Genomic DNA, 20,520 nt, shown 5'->3' with positions numbered 1-20,520 from the left:
TAAAGAATGGTTTATCCAAGTTACCGTAACCTCTCTGTCAGCTCAAACCAGCCCAGACATTCTTCTCTGACCTCTCGAAAAAAGAAAACCCCAAAAAACAAGGCGCTTCGGTTTGCAGAAGTGCCTCTCATTGGATGATTTTGGGCTTCGGAGTATTTGGAGTATATCCCAGGTTATTAGCCCTTTCTAAAGAGGTTTATGTAATTTTATGCTATGTATCCTTATGTATGAGAAAACCGAGAGGCTGGATGTAATATAAAACACAAATTTGTACCTTAATCCTTTAATGCCAAGTATATCATATTTAATACATGGGGTTTTTTGAATTTTTGAGACTGCTACATCATCAGTGTAGTAAGCAATAAAACTGAACAAAAATGTCATCTGTAGCAAAAATGAAGCTCCAAATTAAACCTGATTTACGCAATGTGATATTTAATCTCTTTTTTTATTCGCCACAAGGTTTCACGGTTCAAGCCTCAGAGGGTTAACTTTCATACGTTCCACAATGCGTGTCATGTATATTCTCTTTGTTTAACATTTGCTGTGACATATTAGGTGTCATATTTGGTTTGAATTTCTCAGATCTTGGCTTAAATTTAACATAAACTTCAGTTGCATGCATTTCTGATGATTCCCCATGCCTCTGCTCAGTCAGCCTGCCTTGGGGTGAACAACAGGAGCTGTCCATGCTGAAACCCTTCATGTAAGAGAGCGTATGAGCAGCAGGGGAGCTGTCCTCACCCGTGGTGCTGAAACACTCACGCCTGTACAAAGGAGCTAGAAGAAGGACCTTGGGGGGAGGGGGGAGATGAGGGGGATCGAGGGGCGGGGCATCGGAGGATTCAAAGGCATTAGTCCTACTTCATTGAGCTGGGTTCAAAGGTCAAAACCCTGGGGTCACGCTGTAGCAGTGAGGGGACTGCTGCTGTTTGTGCCGCCTGTCCCCTGTGTGAAAGCAATCTGTTTTCAGGGGCTTCATCAAAAAGGCTCCACAGTATGTGAGGGGGTGAAGAGAGAGGTGAGGGAGAGCGAGACAGAAGGAGGAAAAACCAAAACCAAAACAAAAACAGGAAGTTAAGATGACAGAGGAATAAAGCGTCTGTTCACGAGGGAGGGAGACAGATAAGCAGAGATCAAAAATGGGGGAAAAAACGAGAAGGTGAGGACACGACGAGAGACAGACGGTGAATAGTAAAACAGAGAAAATACTGAAAGAAAGGGAGAACAGTGAAATGGCAGAGTGAGTGTGAGTGTTTCTTTCCTTTTTTTTTTGCAAGTCAACACAGTGCAACAGCCTTCACACGTGTCCTTGATATGGAAATGCGGAGTCGGGCGCTCAGATCACGTTCTGACAGCATGCACTGGAGGCATCTTTCCCTCCCGTCTGACGCAGGAGGTGAGCACTCTGTTTAAAAAAGCTATGGCAGATAAGGAGAGAGAGGGGGAGTCCCAGAGCCCGGCGCCGTCCCCCAAATCCCTCATCCAGACAAGCTTGATCTCCATTCACAGACACAGAGTCAGCTCCATTATTCGTTTGAATAGAGAATCTGCACTCGGCCGTCCAAAGCCTATCACGTAGTTTCATCAGCCAAAAAAAAAAAAAAAAAGCGTGATATAAACTGCAAAAGCGCATGGTCTTTTTTTTTTTAAAGGATGCCGGGAGGGCGAGAGCGCGGGAAAGCATTCAGATGGAGAGAGTAGTGCGTGCATGCACAATGAGATGATACATTTAAGGGAAAACGAAAATCAAATGGAGAACCTAATCCCTTCTAGAACCAGCAATAAATAACAGGAATCTGGACTGAAATTTTAATCTTTCTATTATTTTAAATTACAGTAGGGGAATTACATATTCAGGCACCGATCACAACTGTCAGGTAATGGCATCGATCCACTGCTTTTGTCCTTTCGCCGTTCGGCTGATGCTCTCGTACGCGGTAACCGCCAAAAGACTGAGGTTAAACGTCCAGCTCAGGACACTCCACGGCTGCTAATATGTGAGCATGTGGGCGGAACCTGTGACCTGCTCTTAATCTGTGTAGCCCCTGGGCCAGAGGCGTTTAAGATTTTATGTCTAATTACTTTTACACGTCCCCTCAGGGAATGAAGGGGAGGGGGAAAAAGGTTATGCTGGCCTTATTTCAGGCTTTCCTGCTGCAGCACTGAATGAACATTGAACAGAGAAATGCAAAAAAAACAAAGAAAAAAGGGTCAAGCGGATCCCCATCCCCCAACCTGAATCCTTCTCAGCCACCCCCTCCTGCTCCGTGACACTACATTAGCGAATCTGCACGGAGTGAAGACTTCCCTCCGGGTCAAGCGGCTGTCTGAGCAGGGCCTGCTTGATTAAGATGGATGTGCATGGCTGGGATGAGGCAGAAACTGCCCATGGCTGCCCTCCTCTAATTCCATCTCCTGCCTGGCAGCTGTCTATAACACTGCTGCCTCTACCTGTAAATTATCCTAATCCAGAATGACAAGCAGCCTACCCCACCTACGGGCACGGCCAACTCGGCGGACCTGCAGTGATGATATGACTGCTGGAGGAAACAGTGTGAGAGAGTCCTGTAGCACCATAAAAGGCATGGACCAAAGCATGGATGCTTATATAAACCCTGCACCCTTCCCGATCTTTGACTTTCACCTTTGATAATGAAGTCCGCTCCGCTCTCTAACGCTTCCCAGAAATGAACCTTCTTCAAGGCCAGATCGATGGGCAGCGGTGACCATGCATAATTTTCCAACCTTCCTTTGCGCTGGCTGCTTTGGCTAAGTACCTTAGCCAAGGTTTAATATTTCAAGGTTTCCTTAAAGGTTTAGTGCAATGAAACCTTTTAAGGAAACTTAATTCAGCTGAAAGCATTCAGAAAACACAGGTGAGGAGAAACCTCCCAATATGTTTGCTCTACCCTCTACTCTCTCACCTCTGTCTCCAGGAAACGCCGCAAGGCCCTCTTCTTTTTGATGCTTTTGCGGCGAACATAAACGGCCACGCTGAGCGCCAGAATGACGATGATGAATAGGCCGCCGATGACTCCAGCTGCTATCAGGGGTGTCCTGTAGAGACAGGGGAAGAGAGAAAAAAAACATGAACACTGCTGAAACATTAAGAAACTAACGAGCACACTGCAATAAAGTGCAAACCTCAGCCAGTGCTGACAAATTATCCAATCTGCTCCAACACCCTTTAGATTTAACCCCTGAAGGTCAAATTGAGTCTTCTGCCGGAAAAATGCGATGCTCGCTTCAAGATCGCCATAAAAGTTTATTAGTGGAGCGGCCCATTTCTGTTGGGCTAAGAGATCGTTTGATGTCAGTGGAGCCATGTGGAAAACAAACAATGTTCTGCTAAGAGCCTTTTTCAGCATCTGCTAGCAGCAATTAAATAGCTTGTTTGTGCCGTGTTTCGCACAGTTAAACTGTCGATTTTTAATCGGTCAAAATGCTTCTAATGTAAGGCTGACACACACTCATCACCGGGCATCTAATACTGAAGCCGCTGATGTTTCATAGACAAAGTGTCCCTTTAACTGCACACAGCAACACTGGATGATAACATAGTAGTCTTGTTTTAAATATTGAATTTTACTGATGCTCCAGTTTTCAACAACAGTCATCTTAAGCTGTTTTGTATTCTAAGGTAAAGGAAATGTGCCTGAGGTGCTTGGTGAAGACACCTATGACAGAACAAGGCAAATGTGACGGGATGCCATGATCGGTCTGGGTGAGGGGAAACAGAAGTCCGAAACAGTAGGACAGAAAATCGCACATTTATCAGACAGAAGCTGTGCATTGTTTTCTTCACTTTTTCTCCCTGCTAAGTTAGATTTATGTACCAAAAACTATTCAGTAAAGTCTAAATTATTAGATGTAGGGGGAAAAAAAGCTAAGATGAGGTTTAGATACCAAAAACTACTTGGCCGGCTTTACACTCCTATGTGTCTACGTCTAATGCGTCTAAAACTACTTTGTTCGGTTTATGCGCCAAAATCTACTTGTCTAGGATTGGGCATTAAAAACTACTTCTCAGGCTTAATGCTTCTACAACTACTTAGTTGGGTTTATGCACCCAGAACTACTTGATTAGGTCTTTGGACTGAAAACTACTTGTTTTGGTTTACCCACTAAAGATTTGTCTGGCTTTGTGTTCTTTAAACTACTTTGTTGTTTTTACACACCAAAATCTACCTAGCTAGGTTTAGACACCAAAAACTACTTGGCGGACTTTACACTGCTAAAACTACTTAGTTGAGTTTATGCACCAAGAACTGCTTGATTAGGTTTTGATACCAAAATCTACTTGGCTAGGTTTAGGGATCAAAAACTACTTGTCATGCTTTGAGCTTCTAAAAGTACTTTGTTGGGTTTATGCACCAAGAACTACTTGATTAGGTTATTGGACCAAAAGCTGTTGGTTTGATTTGCACACTAAAATTTATTTGGTTTATGCACCAAACCTATTAAGATAATTGGGTTGGGTTTAGGTGAAAAACAATAACATACATAACAATAACACTGCGGATTTAAATGACATCAATGGGTCCATATGAGATGATTTGCGAGACCAGGGCTGTCTTCGCACAGATGCCAAAGGACACTTTGCACCTATCTCTGAGACACCAGCAGCTTCGACAGTGAGACAGTATTTGACGCCCCTGGAATGAAAACCGGGTTGGTTTAACTCTTCTTGCAAGTATTTTCCTTTTTTCTGCCCTTGCTGCATGGCTCATGACTTCTTAGATCACCTCCCCGACTCATGCCTTACTCTTCAAACAGTCCAATCTCCCACCAGCAACCACCCACAATCCTTAATGTGACTGTGGCCAGTCTTTCTCAAGTTGCTCACACCTTCCCTCATGTTGTTGCAGCGACATGCAATAATAAACAACCTCGGACACACACAGCTATTTTTACTACCTTCCCTAACCCATTTCACCAAACAGTCCCACCCTATAGAGCACAGAGCAATTTCTAATTGAAGGGTACTTCCATTTTCACAGGTCAGAAGATAAAAGCCTTTGAGGCTATGTGATCCTTTTACTTGCTTTATTAAAGGAGCCACAGCTTCTGCTACACCGCGCTGGATTTCCTTATAGTTAATCCAAGCCCAGCAACTCATACGAATTAGTTTTCACTGACTTTCAAATTTCGAACAAATGAGAAATTAACAGTACCTACCCTTCGCAAATTGCTTCTCCATCTTCTGAGGTGAATCTTGCTTAAGGCAAGCCTAAAGGTTGGAAGTTAAAAGCTATTTCTCTTCACTAATGATGGCACTAATGCATTTGCCATTTACATACCCCTTTCACTTGTGTCTAGTGTTACGCTACTACTCAATTCTTTTCTTAATAACACTCTTTTCTTTTGTTACCCTCATTCTTCTTTTCTTTCTTTCCAATCTGTATTCCATTTTCCCCTTCTTGCCGATGGCAGAATCAACACAACCGCATAGCATAAAATAACACCTGCTCCCACCTGATACCTGAAGTTGAAAACTCTATTAGTTGTGGAAGCCATTAGCGGCTAATGGAAGACTTGTGTACCACGGTGCTCTGGTAGAGGAAGGTGCCGCAGCATTTGCCATATCGATTGTGATGGACTTAAAGAAGGGGGAGCTTGAAATTTACAAAGAGGCTGTGGGCTTCGACATAATGAGATATACGGCCATGTGGTGAATAGTAATGCGGCAGTTTGAAATGATTAGGTCGAGAGGGGAAGACAGACAAGGAGAAACAACAAATAAAGGAAGTGTAAGGGGTGGGGGGAGCTGTAGATAGGAGGTGAGAAATAAGGAGAAGGCAGGAGGGGGGAGAAAAAAGAACAAACAAAAGAAGATGAGAAACTGGCAGTGACACAAATTACAGAGTGAGACAGCGCTAAACAAGGGAAAGGACTACTTTAATTAGGAGGATAGGTTTTATAGCAAGACAAGTGACACAGGGTCATCAGATGAGACAGGGGAATAACGCTGCTGTAAGAGCAGAAGAAGAACCCGGAGACTCAGCAAAAGACTCCCAGAGGAAAGTAAAAAGGTCTAATTTTCTGGGTTTAAGAGGACCTCGTGGCTTCTGTTTTTATTGGTATACTGGTTTGGTTAAATTCTAATGACTCCGTCTCTCTTTAGAATTTGCTCTAATTGTCTTTTATGGGTGTTTTAATAGAACTGTTGTCGTCCTCGGGCTGTTTAGGTTTACCACATGTTCTTAACCCTACTTGCTTGCTGTTGTTTTGCCCTTTTGTTAATAATAGTAATACGGTTCTCTGTGCCGTAGCTGGTAACGCAGCTGCTTTTATGTATTTTGGGGATTTCTTGCTGCCACCTGCTCTTTCAGCCTTTTGAACATTTAGTCTTGTATCTTAATAATAATAATAAAATTCTGTATTTTAAAAGTGTGATCTTTTTAATTTGTTTTTGTACTTTACTAAGCCAAGATATAATAGCAGCCAAGTCCCATTTCAATATCAGATCCTGGTTTTATAAAAAAGTTCAACAGTTTGGCAAATGCACCTATGTGTTTCCTTTTAGCACAAAAATCTGGGAGAGGATTAGCCAACAAAAGTAACACACAACATTGGGCATAACCAGCTATGAGTTAATTGATGTCTGGACCTCTGTAGGATGGTAAAAATTGGCACCTTCAACTTGTACTTTATTTGCATAGCACATTTAAAACAACTAAACCGAAAGCACTAAATTCTCTAAAAGCCAGGGAAAACAGGCGAGCTTTGGGTAACAACATGAAGGCCCCTAAATTATTATCAGATCTGGTGTTCAGGGGTAGCGGGTCCACAGTGTAGGGCCTACAAGTATTATAAGAACAGTAGAGGACCTTAGTGCCGTAGCAGGAGTCTGGATACTTAAAAGCTCAGATAAATAAGGGGAGGGGGGCCCATTCAAAGACTTAAAAACAAGCAACGGAATTTTAAAATCCATTCTTAAATAGACAGGAAGTCAGTGAAAAAAAGAGTAAAACTGGGGTAATGTGACGCTCTAGATCAGCGGTCCCCAACCGTTTTTGCGCCACGGACCGGTTTATGCCCGACAATATTTTCACGGACCGGCCTTTAAGGTGTCGCGGATAATTACAACAAAATAAAACTAGTACTGGTACCAAAAAAAAGAAGATTTATTCATAACACACGTGAAAAGACCCAGGAAAACCGAGTTAACGATAAAAACAATAACAAAATAACGCTGAAAACCGATAAAAACCCCGAAAAGCATACATTTCACACTTGAGCCTCTACTCTCGCGGCCCGGTACCAAACGACTCACGGACCGGTACCGGTCCAAGGCCCGGGGTTGGTGATCGCTGCTCTAGATGGCTTTTACTTTGAAAAGACTCTGAAAAGGCCCTACTGTGCCTCTGACTGGGTTGCTTTTAGAGGTGTTAGGTCGAAGTGTGACTCATGACGAATGGTTTCTGCTGTTGTGTAGTAACTTTTTTTCCCAAATGCTTTTTTTTAACATTTCAAATGAAGGGATGATTCCATATTTCCACATACCAGAAAAGGAAAGCTGTTTTTTTTTTTAAGATTTCAAAATTTGACTGTGTTGTAATGCTTTGATCTAGTTTATTTAGAAGTTTAGGCTACTGGTCAGTGGGGCAAACGTTTTACCCCTAAAATGTGATAGATTAAGTGAAAAAAAGCCTCACTATTTTCTAAACCCTGATTATGACCCTGCACGTAATGAAATCACTACTTGGTACACTATATTTACCATCTGCCATTCTAATTCTGAGTGTTTAAATGATTCACCGTGCTGTGGATCAAAAAAAGGTAGCGTCTTTTACCCAATTTAACCTGAATGTTCTTAGATATGAAAAAACACTAACGTAGCTGATCAGTGATTGTAATTACAGAACTAGCTATTATGTCAGGAGTCTCTGGTGGTGGTCTGTCAACATAATAATCAAAATGGAGCTAAAACGTGCTGACAAGTTCATTTTTTCTTTACTCTTTCCCACAGCTTTCCATCTTCATACTTTACACAGCTACTTTACAGAAGTGGCTTCCCATCATCAGTTAGTTATTAAAGTGTTATCAGTTTTGCATCTTTTAATTATCAATGAAAAGATTCATTTAAAAGATTCACAATTCCTTTATACCCTCTCCAATGTGTTAAAAGGCCTAAAACTGATGTGTCACTATGACAAGTCCAAGTAAACAGATATATAAAAATAAATAAATAAATTAAGCCATTAAATGCACCATGACATTATTAAATAAACGTATAAACAAATTATTTGATAAAGTATTAGAAGAATACTCAATTCTGTTTTCATTTGCTTATGTGTATTATTTCCCCGTTATTAATTTGAAATTTTTTTGTGCATTTCTGCTTCATTACCAAACGAGGAGGGGGCTTTCAGCCTGATTAGAAATTAGCAATCATCTCACCGCAGGATGCCGTCTCTCTAAAGGATAAAAAACTGATACCACAGAACACTTCCAATGACAGACGGTCTTATTTAGAATGCTCAAAAGAATGTAAAAAGAAGAAAATAAAAATAAAAACGTGACCAAAAACGTATAAATATACTTAATATAAAGACTGGTGCTTTTAATGGCAGTTTCTTAATGTATATTTTTCTTTTGGCCACCCAAGTACTGCTTTTGCCATCACTGAAAAATAAATATAATAACGAAATTAAAATTAAAAAGTTAACTAAAAATGTAAAATTAAATTTTAAATAAGAAGGACAATATAAATATAAAATATAAATATAAAAATGTTGCTAATATCAGTTTTTCAAGCAAAAATTTACAACATACAAAGGACCAAAATCATCATTTATAATCAAATAAAAGAAACATTTTGTAAATATCTTTTGGCACTTTTGGTCCTCCATACACTCTATCCCACATCTGTTAAGGTTTTCAGAGGATTTTTGTTTTCTTTTTTTCCCCCTTGCTGGTTCCATCTACACATATCAGACACAGTCAAAGTAACATAATTGGACCAGACGAAGGCTTAGCACAAGCTTAGACAACAACATAAGATTCCCATGTTACCTGTCAGATGGACTACACTGTTGTTAATGAGCATCATAAGGTACGGGATTTAACAGAAACTTTAATGAGTTTTAGCAGGATCTGATGGTGGTCTCCCAGTCCCACATCACAAATGTATCCTGAGATGCCTTACCTGTCCATCATCCCAACACAATCTTGGAGTCTTGGCCCGACGCACCTGCAGGGCAGAGAAACCAGAGAGATCATCCATTAAATCGGGGACAGGTTATGAGTAAACCTCATGTTGCTTTTCTTCCACGTCAATCAGCTGTCACTGGGCAGGGACCTGTGAAATATTGAATCCCGAGCATGGCTGACCGCTTGTCAATATGACACGAAGAGGTGTGTGAGCTGGAAGGCTTGTTTGTTCTCATTTGGTTCACGTGCTATTTCAATGGATTTCTGGGCTGAGACAAAAAACCCAACAAACATCCCAACATACATCATTTAGTTCAAACCAAAGTGCTGTTTCAAACCTATGGGGAAATCAATGGGAAAGAGACAAATATCAATCTAAAAAGAAAACTTTCAATAGTTATAAAAGATTAATAACGGCAATTTAAAAAAGAGCACAATAAGGCCATTTCTGACTCCACTGAGCATTTCCTCATTTTAGCGACAAAAAACAGTAATGAGGTTGAGAAATGTTGGGTGTGAACTTGTGATCTAAAGTTTTAGAGAATGGAGGTCAAGATTCACATATTCTGGTATGACAGGATTTACTGTCGGGCCTTCTAGTGGTATTAACAGCCACCCTCATTCCTCACACAGCTTTATAAAGTGGCATTTACCTTAAATATGGAAGCTGCAGGGATATTTCTTAAAAGAATCTAAAGCCTTTTATGGCATACAGTTTTATTGCAGTGGTGTTATACTGTTTGCATGTCTGCTTGATAAACGGCTGAGCATAATGACAGCTTGTCAGTGAGGAAAAAGGAGCCGCCCAAGTGATGAATACACAGATAATAATCACCTAAATATGCAAATCTCCTCAGCTCTTTGGGGTTTTTCCGCTCTCTGTATTTACAAAAATTTACATTTACAAAAGCAGCTTTCAAAACCCACCGCACGCTACCTGCCCAGAGACACGTGGCAGATGGACAAGACTTCCTACTCCCTAAAAAACAAAGTAAAGCATTAGAATTGATCAAATTGATAGATAGCAGCATGTGTTTCCTTCAAGGATTGGTGGAGAGAGAAAAACAGAGGTAAAAGAGCAATGTGACTGTATACGTATGTGCGACAAGCTTTTTGGAGTTAACCATTTTATTGGGTAAGCTATCTGTATTTTGGGCGAGGCCTGTATGGGTCAACCCATGGTGGAGCCTTTCGAACGCATTGACCTCATTATACATTTCCTTGAAGATTCTTCCTGCCTTAGGAAAACCTGATGCCTACACTACAACGTAGAGTATTTGAGGGCTTAGTTCAGGGTTAATGCTGCGTTTTTATTGTTACAAAAATGTACTTTTCACAAGGGTGATGGTAACTTCTGCTGCAGACCTAACATTCATGTACAATATCACTACCTACTGATCAGCTAAGTTCCTAGATGATCTTGTGGACTACAGTGGATAGATACTCGGGGTATCTATGGTTTTAAGATAGTCTAAAGCAGGGGTGTCCAACTCCAGGCCTCAAGGGCCAGTGTCCTGTAGGTTTTAGATGTTGCCTTGATCCAACACAGCTGATTCAAATGGCTTGAAGTTCTCCAGATGCCTGGTAATGAACTAATCATTTGATTCAGGTGTGTTGACCCAGGGTGAGATCTAAAACCTGCCGGACACCGGCCCTTGAGGCCTGGAGTTAGACACCCTGGTCCACAGCTTCGCTATGACAACCATCAGTAAGTACTGCATATCTCATCTAGCTGTGAGCAATGTTATCAAAGTCTCAGTGTAGCCTCAATGTAACATGGCAGCTACATCTTATACCTTAAACGTTCTGAGCTTGTATACAATTTGCAGGTAAGCCTACTTTACTGCTTTTAATTATGCTTTATTCTTTCTTTGCACATCTTGTTTTTCAGTCCATTTAACATCAGTGAGGTTTCTGCTGAAAGAATTTAGTCTCTCCAATGTCTACAATACATGTTTCCATCACATTTATTAAATTATCAATCATTTCATTGTTAATTGGCCCTGCCGTGAAATGTTTGATGACTGAAAAGAAGAATGCTGTAGTGTTTCTTGTGAGATATCACTCTTTATCTTTCGAAGAATCACATTTATCTTTTTCTCCAAGAACAAGAAATACAAGTTTATCTTTGTTTCTTCCTATCGGAACAATCAAAGCAGGATGGTGGTGAAAGCACAGCGATCAGTAAGAAGTGTTGTTAACACTAGGTAAGCTGGAAGTGATTAGAGTAGACTCTTAGCTGCTCATTAATTCCAGATCCTTGAGTGGAGGACTTTTGAACAACAAGAAAGACACAGGAGAACAGGTTTTGAATGCTTCGGTGTGTGTGCACGCGAAGGCTGTGTGAGCACACATGACACAACAAATTGCTTAGCAAATTAGGAGAGCAGGCTAACTTTGGAATTAAATCGGTGACAACTGTGGCTCCTCAAAAGTCACTTGGTTGTCAATTAAATGGTGTACCAAATAGCTAATTAGCAAGTAATCAGTGTCTGTATCCAGTGTTGTGGTGTGTGTGTGTGTGTGTGTGTGTGTGTGTGTGTGTGTGTGTGTGTGTGTGTGTGTGTGTGTGTGTGTGTGTGTGTGTGTTTTCAACCAGTTTTCTTTCTGCATTAGCAGAGAACAAAGGACTTTTCTGACAACAGACACAACAAGCCAGGGATTATTTTTTGTCAGGAAAGTCGTCTAATGAGTGACCTGCCATGTGAACGTGTCCTTAAACAAGGTACCGATTCTATACAAGATAATATTAATATTAATATATATATAATATAATATTCTTGATCTTCAACTTGTGTATCTGTAAATAATTTGTACCTTTTCCATCCTTTGTCATCCCCTCTACTTCGAAAATTCTCCTTTCCATGTCTCTTTAAAGCTGCACTGATACTATCAACATTTACAGGCTAGCTGCAGTAAAATAAAATGACCTCCTGCCATGTTAGAGAATGAACATTAAGTTCCTTTCTACTGCACATCGTCTCGCCAGCCCTGTTGCTAGGATTCAGAAGTCTAACTTTGTTTGCAGAGACCACCGACAAGCTCCACCTCAGCACCTCACTCATCATCTTCTGTCTGTCTTACCAGTCCCCACTGTTCGGCTTCTTCCATAATAGTCTCCCCACTAGCAGAAAATCTAAAAAGGCCTGGGCTCAAGTTCAAAGCCAAAGCCATACTGGCTTCAAAAAACAAGCTTTAGAGGATGAAAACATAAACAGGTAAGAACGGTAAATTTTCCCCACAACCACAACTGCCATTCTTTTGAAGACTTATACTGCTTTGGCCTCAGTATTAAAGTATGTCGGGAGAGACGTGATGGCTAAACTATTATTTATAACTTTGATTGGCAGGCATTTTGTAGAACATTAAGAAACTCACATAAATTCACTGTGTGTTTAAATCTGCCACATTTTATTTAGTTATTTTATAGTTTAAAAAGGAACAGAACACATTTAAAACTAAGTGCACTGGTGATACCTAGCTGCTAATGTACATCTGTTGTCTCAGAGCACACAGACAGTACTCAACTTCAAGACAACAAAAACAGCACATAAATAATATATTATAATATATGATATATAAAAGTTAATCAGTGATAAAATTCAATCAATATGAACAGACAGATAAAAGGCTGCTGGTGGTTGCGCTAAACTTAGCAAAAAAAGTGATGTTATCACATCCTTCAGAGCATTAGGGCACAGGTTAACCTTTAGGGAAATAATACTTTTGGATTTGTTGGGTAGAATATGATAGGAAGGTTTACACCGTTTTCATTATTTTTATGAAAAAAATAAAGCTAAGGACTAGCTTAGTTTAATGCTAACTGGCTTAGTTTACTGCTAAGCTAAGACCATTAGCTTAGCAATAAACTAAGCCAAATAGCAAATAAGGCTAAAAAAAATATATATATATTTGGCTCTGTGCAAAATTATATACAACACAAACATCTGCCCAGTTTTTGGAGGTTGATGGGTTAGCTAATGGGGACATTTATAAACCTGTTTCCTGTCTCTATACATGGCTAAGCCGATTTCCAACTAGTTTTGGCTACTAGCTATCATGGTCTGGGTGCAGTGTTGCCAACTCCTCAGTAAGGAAAATTGCTATTGGCTGTCCTAAAACTCGCTAGAAGTCGCTAAATGACGTCATTGCCTAATTTGCATAATTGGTCATGCTAATCTAATTGTAACCTATGTTGTTGGAGAGAGAAATAACATCGTGGAAGAGACATAAAGTGAGTAAAAAACGTCCTAAATTGCATCTAGAGTTTATATAGAACTAAAAATCAAATTTCTTTTAGCAATTATTGTTTTTTTTAATGTCACTATTCCAACCCTGCTCCTTTACCCGGGCTTGGACCGGCAAAAGTGACCCGAAATAGGCACTCTGGTGGAGTTACTTTGTGTGTGTGTGTTTATAAGTAGTTTTAAACCTTGTGATCCACAAAACAGCATAAGAGTGAAAGAGTAAAAGAACTGACTGCGTTACAGCACCCGCTGCTTGTTGAGAGTAAAAGCAATACGCGCTTTCACGTCTTTTTTTTAGAAAAAAAGTCGCTAAGGGGTCTTTTTTTAGAAAAAAAGTCGCTAAGGGGTCTGAAAACTCGCTAAATATAGCGACAAAGTCGCTAAGTTGGCAACACTGTCTAGGTGTGGCTGGAAAATTCCGCTGAAGGTCTGGACCTCCCTGGTATCCACCCATGGGCAGGGCCTACAGCCTCCCTCACCTGAAGCTGATTGAGGCAATTAGGTTGGAGATTTAAGCTGCTTGCTGACACTGCTTCCTCGCCAGTTCGTCAACTACCCTATGTTGGTAACCAGGCCTCATGCGTCTTGTCTATGATTCTCAATGCTTTACTTACCTTGCAATCTTGTGTTCTAGTTACTCCTGGAAATTCCATCACACTGAACCACTCATCTTGGAAATCTGGTTAACCCGCCTGCTTTCAGAATCATCTCCTTGCCTCACCTGCCTGCCCTCCTGCCCTTACACCACCACAGGATCTTCACCGCTCAGTTACAGCTGACACACACCACCAAACCCACCCAGACCGCACTACCTCTCCTTCAACGCTTCCATCTCCCACCTGCACAGTAAGACAAAGATTTTCATAGCTTCCATCCTCTCCAGAACTCCTCATTGGCTACCGCTTTAACACTGCTCTCCTCTCTTCCAGTACGTAGCTAATCACCAGCCAGCTGCCGTTGCTTTCTTGGACCTGTCCCCTTGCTTTATCCCTTTCCCCTGGCCAAGACCCTCACGTCCCATGTGTCAAGCCTAAAGCCAAGTGCCATCGTAAACATCATTCTTGTGCTAGTTAATAAACCTTTGTTGAAACCTTTCCTCAGCCTCCGCTTTGGGTAATCTGCACGTGGGTTTGATTTTTGGTACTCGGCCTCCAGCCGTTTTGTGACACCAGCGTAATGTACTAATGAGGGTGCTGTCAATCTAACTGTTAGCAAGAGAGCAAATCTGTATATTTTCTGAAAGTTAAACTATTACTTTAGTCCAATTTTAAAACCCACTACTTATATGCAAAACAAGACACTACTAATAGCCACTTGAGGCTAACTTCAAAAGTGAGCCATGATACACCCCATGTTAAAATCCCCAACTTTACAGCAGAATTAATCATATTTATAGCTTAGTATAACAAAACAGTTTAGTCTCTAATGTCCTGTTCTGTGACAACTATATGATTATTTTTTAAATACGAAACTCAGCCTTTTAAATTACATTATGCCTTAAAGAAATACACGAGTAGCTAATTGGATATAAAGTGGCAAATTCAACTCAATTTAAGAATATTCGTGGTGTAGATGATTATGTACCCTCTCTCACTCATAATGCTAGAATTAAGGCTAAAAAACTTTAACAGCATAAAAGCACCAAAGCCAGAAGCTGCTCAGGGTAACTATGAAGGCGAGTGGACACTTGAAAGAAACGGATTAACTTTTATACATAGACACATCTTTATGTATCATCCCTCTCTTACCCCTGGGTGCAATTGGCATGGCAGGGATGACACTCGTTGTTGGCCTTGGCGTATTTGAAGATGAAACTGTTGGCTCCCTGCAGCCCATCGGGGCACTTCTCTACGCAGTTAGGGCCGTCTTTGAAGTGGAGGCATTTTACACACTGGTCTGGGCCCTGTGAGGAGAGCACAACAAGGAGGAGCGAGATGAGAAGATGGGTTACAAAGAGGGTGGTAGACAAGGGGTGAATAAAGAAGAAGGAGGTAAAGGTGGCAGTAAGAGGAGATAACATAAAACAAGAACAAAATAATGGGTGAAGAGCTAAAAGAAACCAGTGGAGAAAAATAAAGTTAAGAAAAAGTTCATGGAAATTCATACAGCGATAATCCCACATGAATCCCAAGCAATGATTTATACATTGTATTGCAAAAAGTATTTGCTCGTGTGCCTTAACACACACATGAACTTGAGTGACCTCCCATTCTTTATCCATGTGATGTTGGCCCACAATTTGCAGCAATAACAGCTTCAGCTCTTCTAGGAAAGCTTACCACAGGTTTAAGAGTGTTTATGAGAAGTTTTGACTGTTCTTTCAGAAGAAAATTTATGAGGTCAGACACAAAGGCCTGTCTCATAGGCTCTGCTTTAATTCATCCAAATTCATTTGTCCTTGCTTTGTGCACTGGTCATGTTGGAAGAGGAAGGTACCACCCCCAAACTGTTCCCACAGATGTCTTGGTATGCTGATGCATTAAGAGTTTCTTTCACTGGATCTAAGGTAATCCCCCCTCCACCAAACTTTACAATTGGCACAATGCAGTCAGACCAGTACTGTTCCCCTGGCGACCATCAAACCCAGACTCTTCCATTTGATTTCCAGACAGAGAACTAAGATTCGTCACTCGAGGAAACATATCTTCACTACTCTAGAGTCCAGTGGTGGGTTGCTTTACACCACTGCATCCGACCCTTGGTGATCTAAGGCAGTAGTTCCCAAACTACCGTACGCGTACCCTCGGGGGTATGCAAGTGGCTGTAGGGGGTACGCGTGGGTTGGGGTTGGAGTGGGGATCAAAAGTTTTAAAAGCCGAAATTTGCGCTAATGCAGTTTTTTTTGCCTGTCAAATACATGACTATATACCACCCTCTGGTGTTCAGCAAAAAAATAGCTCTGACAAAATACATGGGCGTGATTTGCCCAAATGACTGACACCTAACAGTTGAAGTTGCCTCCAAGCATTCAGTGCAGCGCGAAAATGGACAAGTGGTTAACAAGAAAAAAAGGCCCTACCACAGAGACACCGGCCACAACAACCAATAAGCTCATATCTGAAGATGCATTTTCCAGTGACCGCACAGGTGATTGTTCAACAACAATGTGTTCGTCAGATTTGGATGCTAGCAGTGCTAGCAGGGATGTATCTGTGGTTACTAGCCAAGTGGCTAGCATAGCTGGAGCCAGCCATGTGGAAAGTGATGAAGTGTCTGATGCGGAGCGTCAAAGTGGGAGAAAGCATGACAGCACGGACTGTAACACAACCTCATCAAAGAAGCGCAAATATGATGACAATTATATTTCGCTGGGGTTTACGTGTATAAATATTGGTGGATTTCCCCGGCCACAGTGTGTTATTTGTGCAAAAGTATTGTCTCAGAACTCAATGAAACCTTCACTTTTGCGCAGACATTTAGAGACAAATCATCCCCATTTGAAAAATAAACCAAGGGAATATTTTGAGCGACAGCTAAAATCACTTTCAACAAGTAAAACCTGCATTCAGGTGCCAGATCTTATGAATAAAAACAGACTACAAGCATCTTACATGGTCAGTTACAGAGTGGCTAAAAACAACAAACCCCACACTATTGTGGAGGACCTCATTCTCCCTGCTGCTTTAGATATGGTAGGGACAATGTTGGGGGAAAAGGCAAAAAAGACGATACAGTCCATTCCATCATCAAACAATACTGTCTTACGGCGTATCAATGCAATGTCAGAAAATGTTTTACAGCAGCTACTTCTGCGCATACGCCACAGTGAATGTTATGCAATACAGCTAGATGAGTCCACGGATGTGGCTGGCCTGGCGCATCTTCTCGTATATGTGCGCTACATTCATGAAGGAACCATCAAGGAGGACATGCTGTTCTGTAAACCGCTGGAACAAAGGACAACTGCCGCAGATATTTTTCAAAAGCTGGACACATTCATGAACACACATGGACTCGTGTGGGACAGATGTGTTGGCATCTGTACTGATGGCGCACGGGCCATGACTGGGAGACACGGAGGTGTGGTTTCGCGTGTGCAAGCAGTCGCGCCAGATGCCTCCTGGGTACACTGCAGCATCCACCGAGAGGCTCTTGCTGCAAAGGGAATACCTGTCCGTTTGAAACATGTTTTGGACACAAGTGTAAAAATGGTTAACTTTGTGAAAGCCAGGCCGCTGAACTCCCGCTTATTTACTGCGTTGTGCAATGAGATGGGCAGCGAGCATGAGACATTATTACTCCACACAGAGGTTCGCTGGCTATCTAGAGGGAAAGTGCTGACCCGTTTCTTTGAGTTGAGGGATGAACTTAAAGTTTTCTTCAGTAACCATCCCTTTGAGCTGTCTGAACATTTGCATGATGAAGAGTACCTTACCTGCCTGGCTTATCTGTGTGATATATTTTCTCGTCTGAACGAGCTCAATCTCGGATTACAAGGCGTTTCTGCAACTATATTCAATGTTCAAGATAAAGTTGAGGCCATGATAAAGAAGTTAAACCTTTGGAAGAACTGCTTGGATACAAACAACACTGAAGTCTTTCCTGTGCTGCATGATTTTCTGTGCTCTAATGATCTCACACTATCTAAAAGTGTAAAGCGCGAATGTAACGTGCACCTTGAGGAGCTGGCGGTGCAGTTACGCCGATACTTCCCAGAGACGGACGGCTCAAATGATTGGATACGTCACCCGTTCACCGCCGTGCCTACTTCGTTATCACCGTCTGACCAGGAGAGCCTAATTGAAATCGCCACAGATGGATCTCTAAAAGTTGAACACGCTCAAAAGAACCTGGCGGATTTCTGGATAGGGCTGCGCACTGAACAGCCCGCGCTGGCTAAGCGCGCTGTCAAGACTCTGATGCCTTTCGCCACCACATACTTATGCGAAAAGGGATTTTCTGCTTTAACAAACATGAAAACAAAATACAGAGCAAGACTTTGTGTGGAAAACGATTTAAGACTCAGCCTTTCCCAAATTGAGCCAAACATTGAAGAGCTGTGTGCCTCTGCTCAAGCACATCCATCACATTAAATAAAGTTCTGTTTAATGAAAGTTCATGGCCTTTATGCTCTCGACAAAAAAGTGAATTCTAATAAATCCTTTGATACACTGCTAGTATTAAGTAGTAAAGTTTGTTATTAAAACTCTGTCATTACTAAAAAAATATTGATAAATTCATTTGGTGGTGAGAAATAATCGACTGTGCAGTATTTATCTTTATGCATGCGATATTGCAATGTATTTATAGACACTAATTAAGAGTCGTTCGTAGTAGGGGGTATGCGGCTGAGGGTGACATGTCTCAAGGGGTACGTGGCTGGAAAAAGTTTGGGAAGCACTGATCTAAGGCTTAGATGCAGCCATGCTGCCATGGAAACCTGCGCCATTAAGCTCTCTACGCACCGTTCTTGAGCTAATCTGAAGGCCACGTGGAGTTTGGAGTTGGTGACGTCTGTGCAATATGTGCCTCAGCATCCACAGACCCCAGTGTGATTTAGTGTAGCTTCTACTTTGTTCTAATCCCACTAACAGTTGACGATTGAATATTTAGTAGTGTGGAAATTTCACGTCTGGACTTGTTGCACAGGTTGCATCCTGTCACATTACCACACTGGAATTCACTGAGCTACTGAGAGTGATGCATTCCTTCACACATTTTTGTAGTAGCAGTCTGCATGTCTGGATGTTTGATTTTATACACCTGTGGCCATGAAAGTGATTGGAACACCTGAATTAAAAGATTTGGATGGGAGAGTGAACACTTTTGGCAGTATAATCCATGTTGAGCTAAAGTGCCTGGAATTTATTCCACTGTATCCCTGATAAAACTGGGAAAACGGTTAGGGAGTCAGGTTGTGCCAAAAAAAAGTGCACACTGAAAGTGATGGAGGAGACGACAAGAGGTAAGTGAACACGAGCTCAGCTGCAGCAGGAGCATGAATAAGTTAGAATGGGAGCGGAAAACTGACTGTACACTTTGTGTGAATGTCTATGTGCGTGTGCACGAAGTGCTGACAAAAGTGTAAGCTTAAAATTGCACAGAGGTGTGTGTATGTGTGTGTTGTGAAGAACAAGTTGCATTCTGGCGGCTGGGCTTTTCAGCTCCACGCTCTGCTGCTAACGACAGCCACGGCGACCTGATGGACAGCTTCTCACCACTTGACACATTTAGACACACACCATCAATAAACATTATGCTCACTTTGCGTAGTTGCGTGTCTGTGTGTGAGCAGGGCAGATGCATACAGATGTCCGAATGCATTTAAGTATGTCCGTGGACACTGCGCATGTGCGTCTGCGTGTGACTGAGCACCCGTGGATGATTGACTCTGGTGTTATTCACTGCTCAGCTGTGACCAGCATCCCAACGTCACCAGCCTTTGCGCATCCTTGAGGAGCTGCTCTCTCTCTCTTCATCTGTTATTCTCTCCCTCAGACAGTCATAAAAGGTTAGTCACACAGTCACTAGAATCCGTGAAACAAGTCATGCTGCACATTAGATGCAACTTTTTCGTAATGAAACATTGCGCTGTAAAATCAGCTTCCTGTACAGTTATAGATCGTACCCACATTTGTCCCACTACAGTATTTATGCCACCAGGATTCAGAATTCATCATAGTAAAGAAAAAAAACAACAAGCAGGTAATTTAATTAAATAACAGTATTGTAATGGATATTATTGGATGTAATCACTCTATACTGTATGTGAGCACAAGTAATTTAGTCCAGGGGTTTTGAAATAGCTCAGAAAAAGTTTCCAAGGATATTCTCATAACCACGTGGATGTACCTGGTTTCAAATTCGCACGTCTTGATAACGCAGAATAAGTCACATACACAATATGCACAAATGGCCATATCTTTGAATTCAGGTGTTTTCAATCCATTTGACAGAGGCGTATAAAAACAAGTACCTAACCATACAGTCTGCCTTTATAAACATCTGTGAGAGAATGGGTCGTCCTACTGAGCTAACTGGAACAGAGTGCAGTGCTGTAATAGGATGTGGGACCAGCTCCCAGTTTGGATTCGGGAAACAGACACCCTCTCTACTTTTTCTTTTTCATAACGCTTATAGTTGAATCAGGTGACTCTGAATCCTCTCTTAGTTA

At 41.5% G+C, this 20,520-nt stretch overlaps 1 protein-coding gene and 1 long non-coding RNA gene across 4 annotated transcripts in view; one reads left to right on the top strand and one right to left on the bottom strand.

Moving 5' to 3' along the window:
* The window catches only part of LOC146641949 (receptor tyrosine-protein kinase erbB-4-like), a 381,415-nt gene that overhangs the window by 74,503 nt on the left and 286,392 nt on the right, over positions 1-20,520 (bottom strand). For all 3 annotated transcript variants that reach the window (XM_085399432.1, XM_085399434.1, XM_085399433.1), the window contains exons 15-17: positions 15,155-15,309; positions 9,155-9,199; positions 2,928-3,060 (exon numbers count right to left, since the gene is read on the bottom strand). In XM_085399432.1, the coding sequence (XP_085255558.1) occupies positions 2,928-3,060; positions 9,155-9,199; positions 15,155-15,309 (333 nt within the window). The remainder of the gene's footprint in view (positions 1-2,927; positions 3,061-9,154; positions 9,200-15,154; positions 15,310-20,520) is intronic.
* LOC146641950 (uncharacterized) lies at positions 1,032-14,452 on the top strand. The gene is made up of 4 exons (XR_014909737.1): positions 1,032-1,162; positions 1,281-1,399; positions 14,041-14,252; positions 14,336-14,452. It is a non-coding gene; the product is annotated as an uncharacterized LOC146641950 (long non-coding RNA).

The sequence above is a fragment of the Rhamphochromis longiceps genome, linkage group LG23 (genome assembly GCF_057381845.1).
Source record: "Rhamphochromis longiceps isolate RC_006_pf linkage group LG23, R_longiceps_female_GT1.1, whole genome shotgun sequence".
In the NCBI taxonomy this organism is placed as follows: domain Eukaryota; kingdom Metazoa; phylum Chordata; class Actinopteri; order Cichliformes; family Cichlidae; genus Rhamphochromis; species Rhamphochromis longiceps.
The sequence above is the reverse complement of the archived record's forward strand: the minus strand, read 5'-3'. Positions and strand labels throughout refer to the sequence as shown.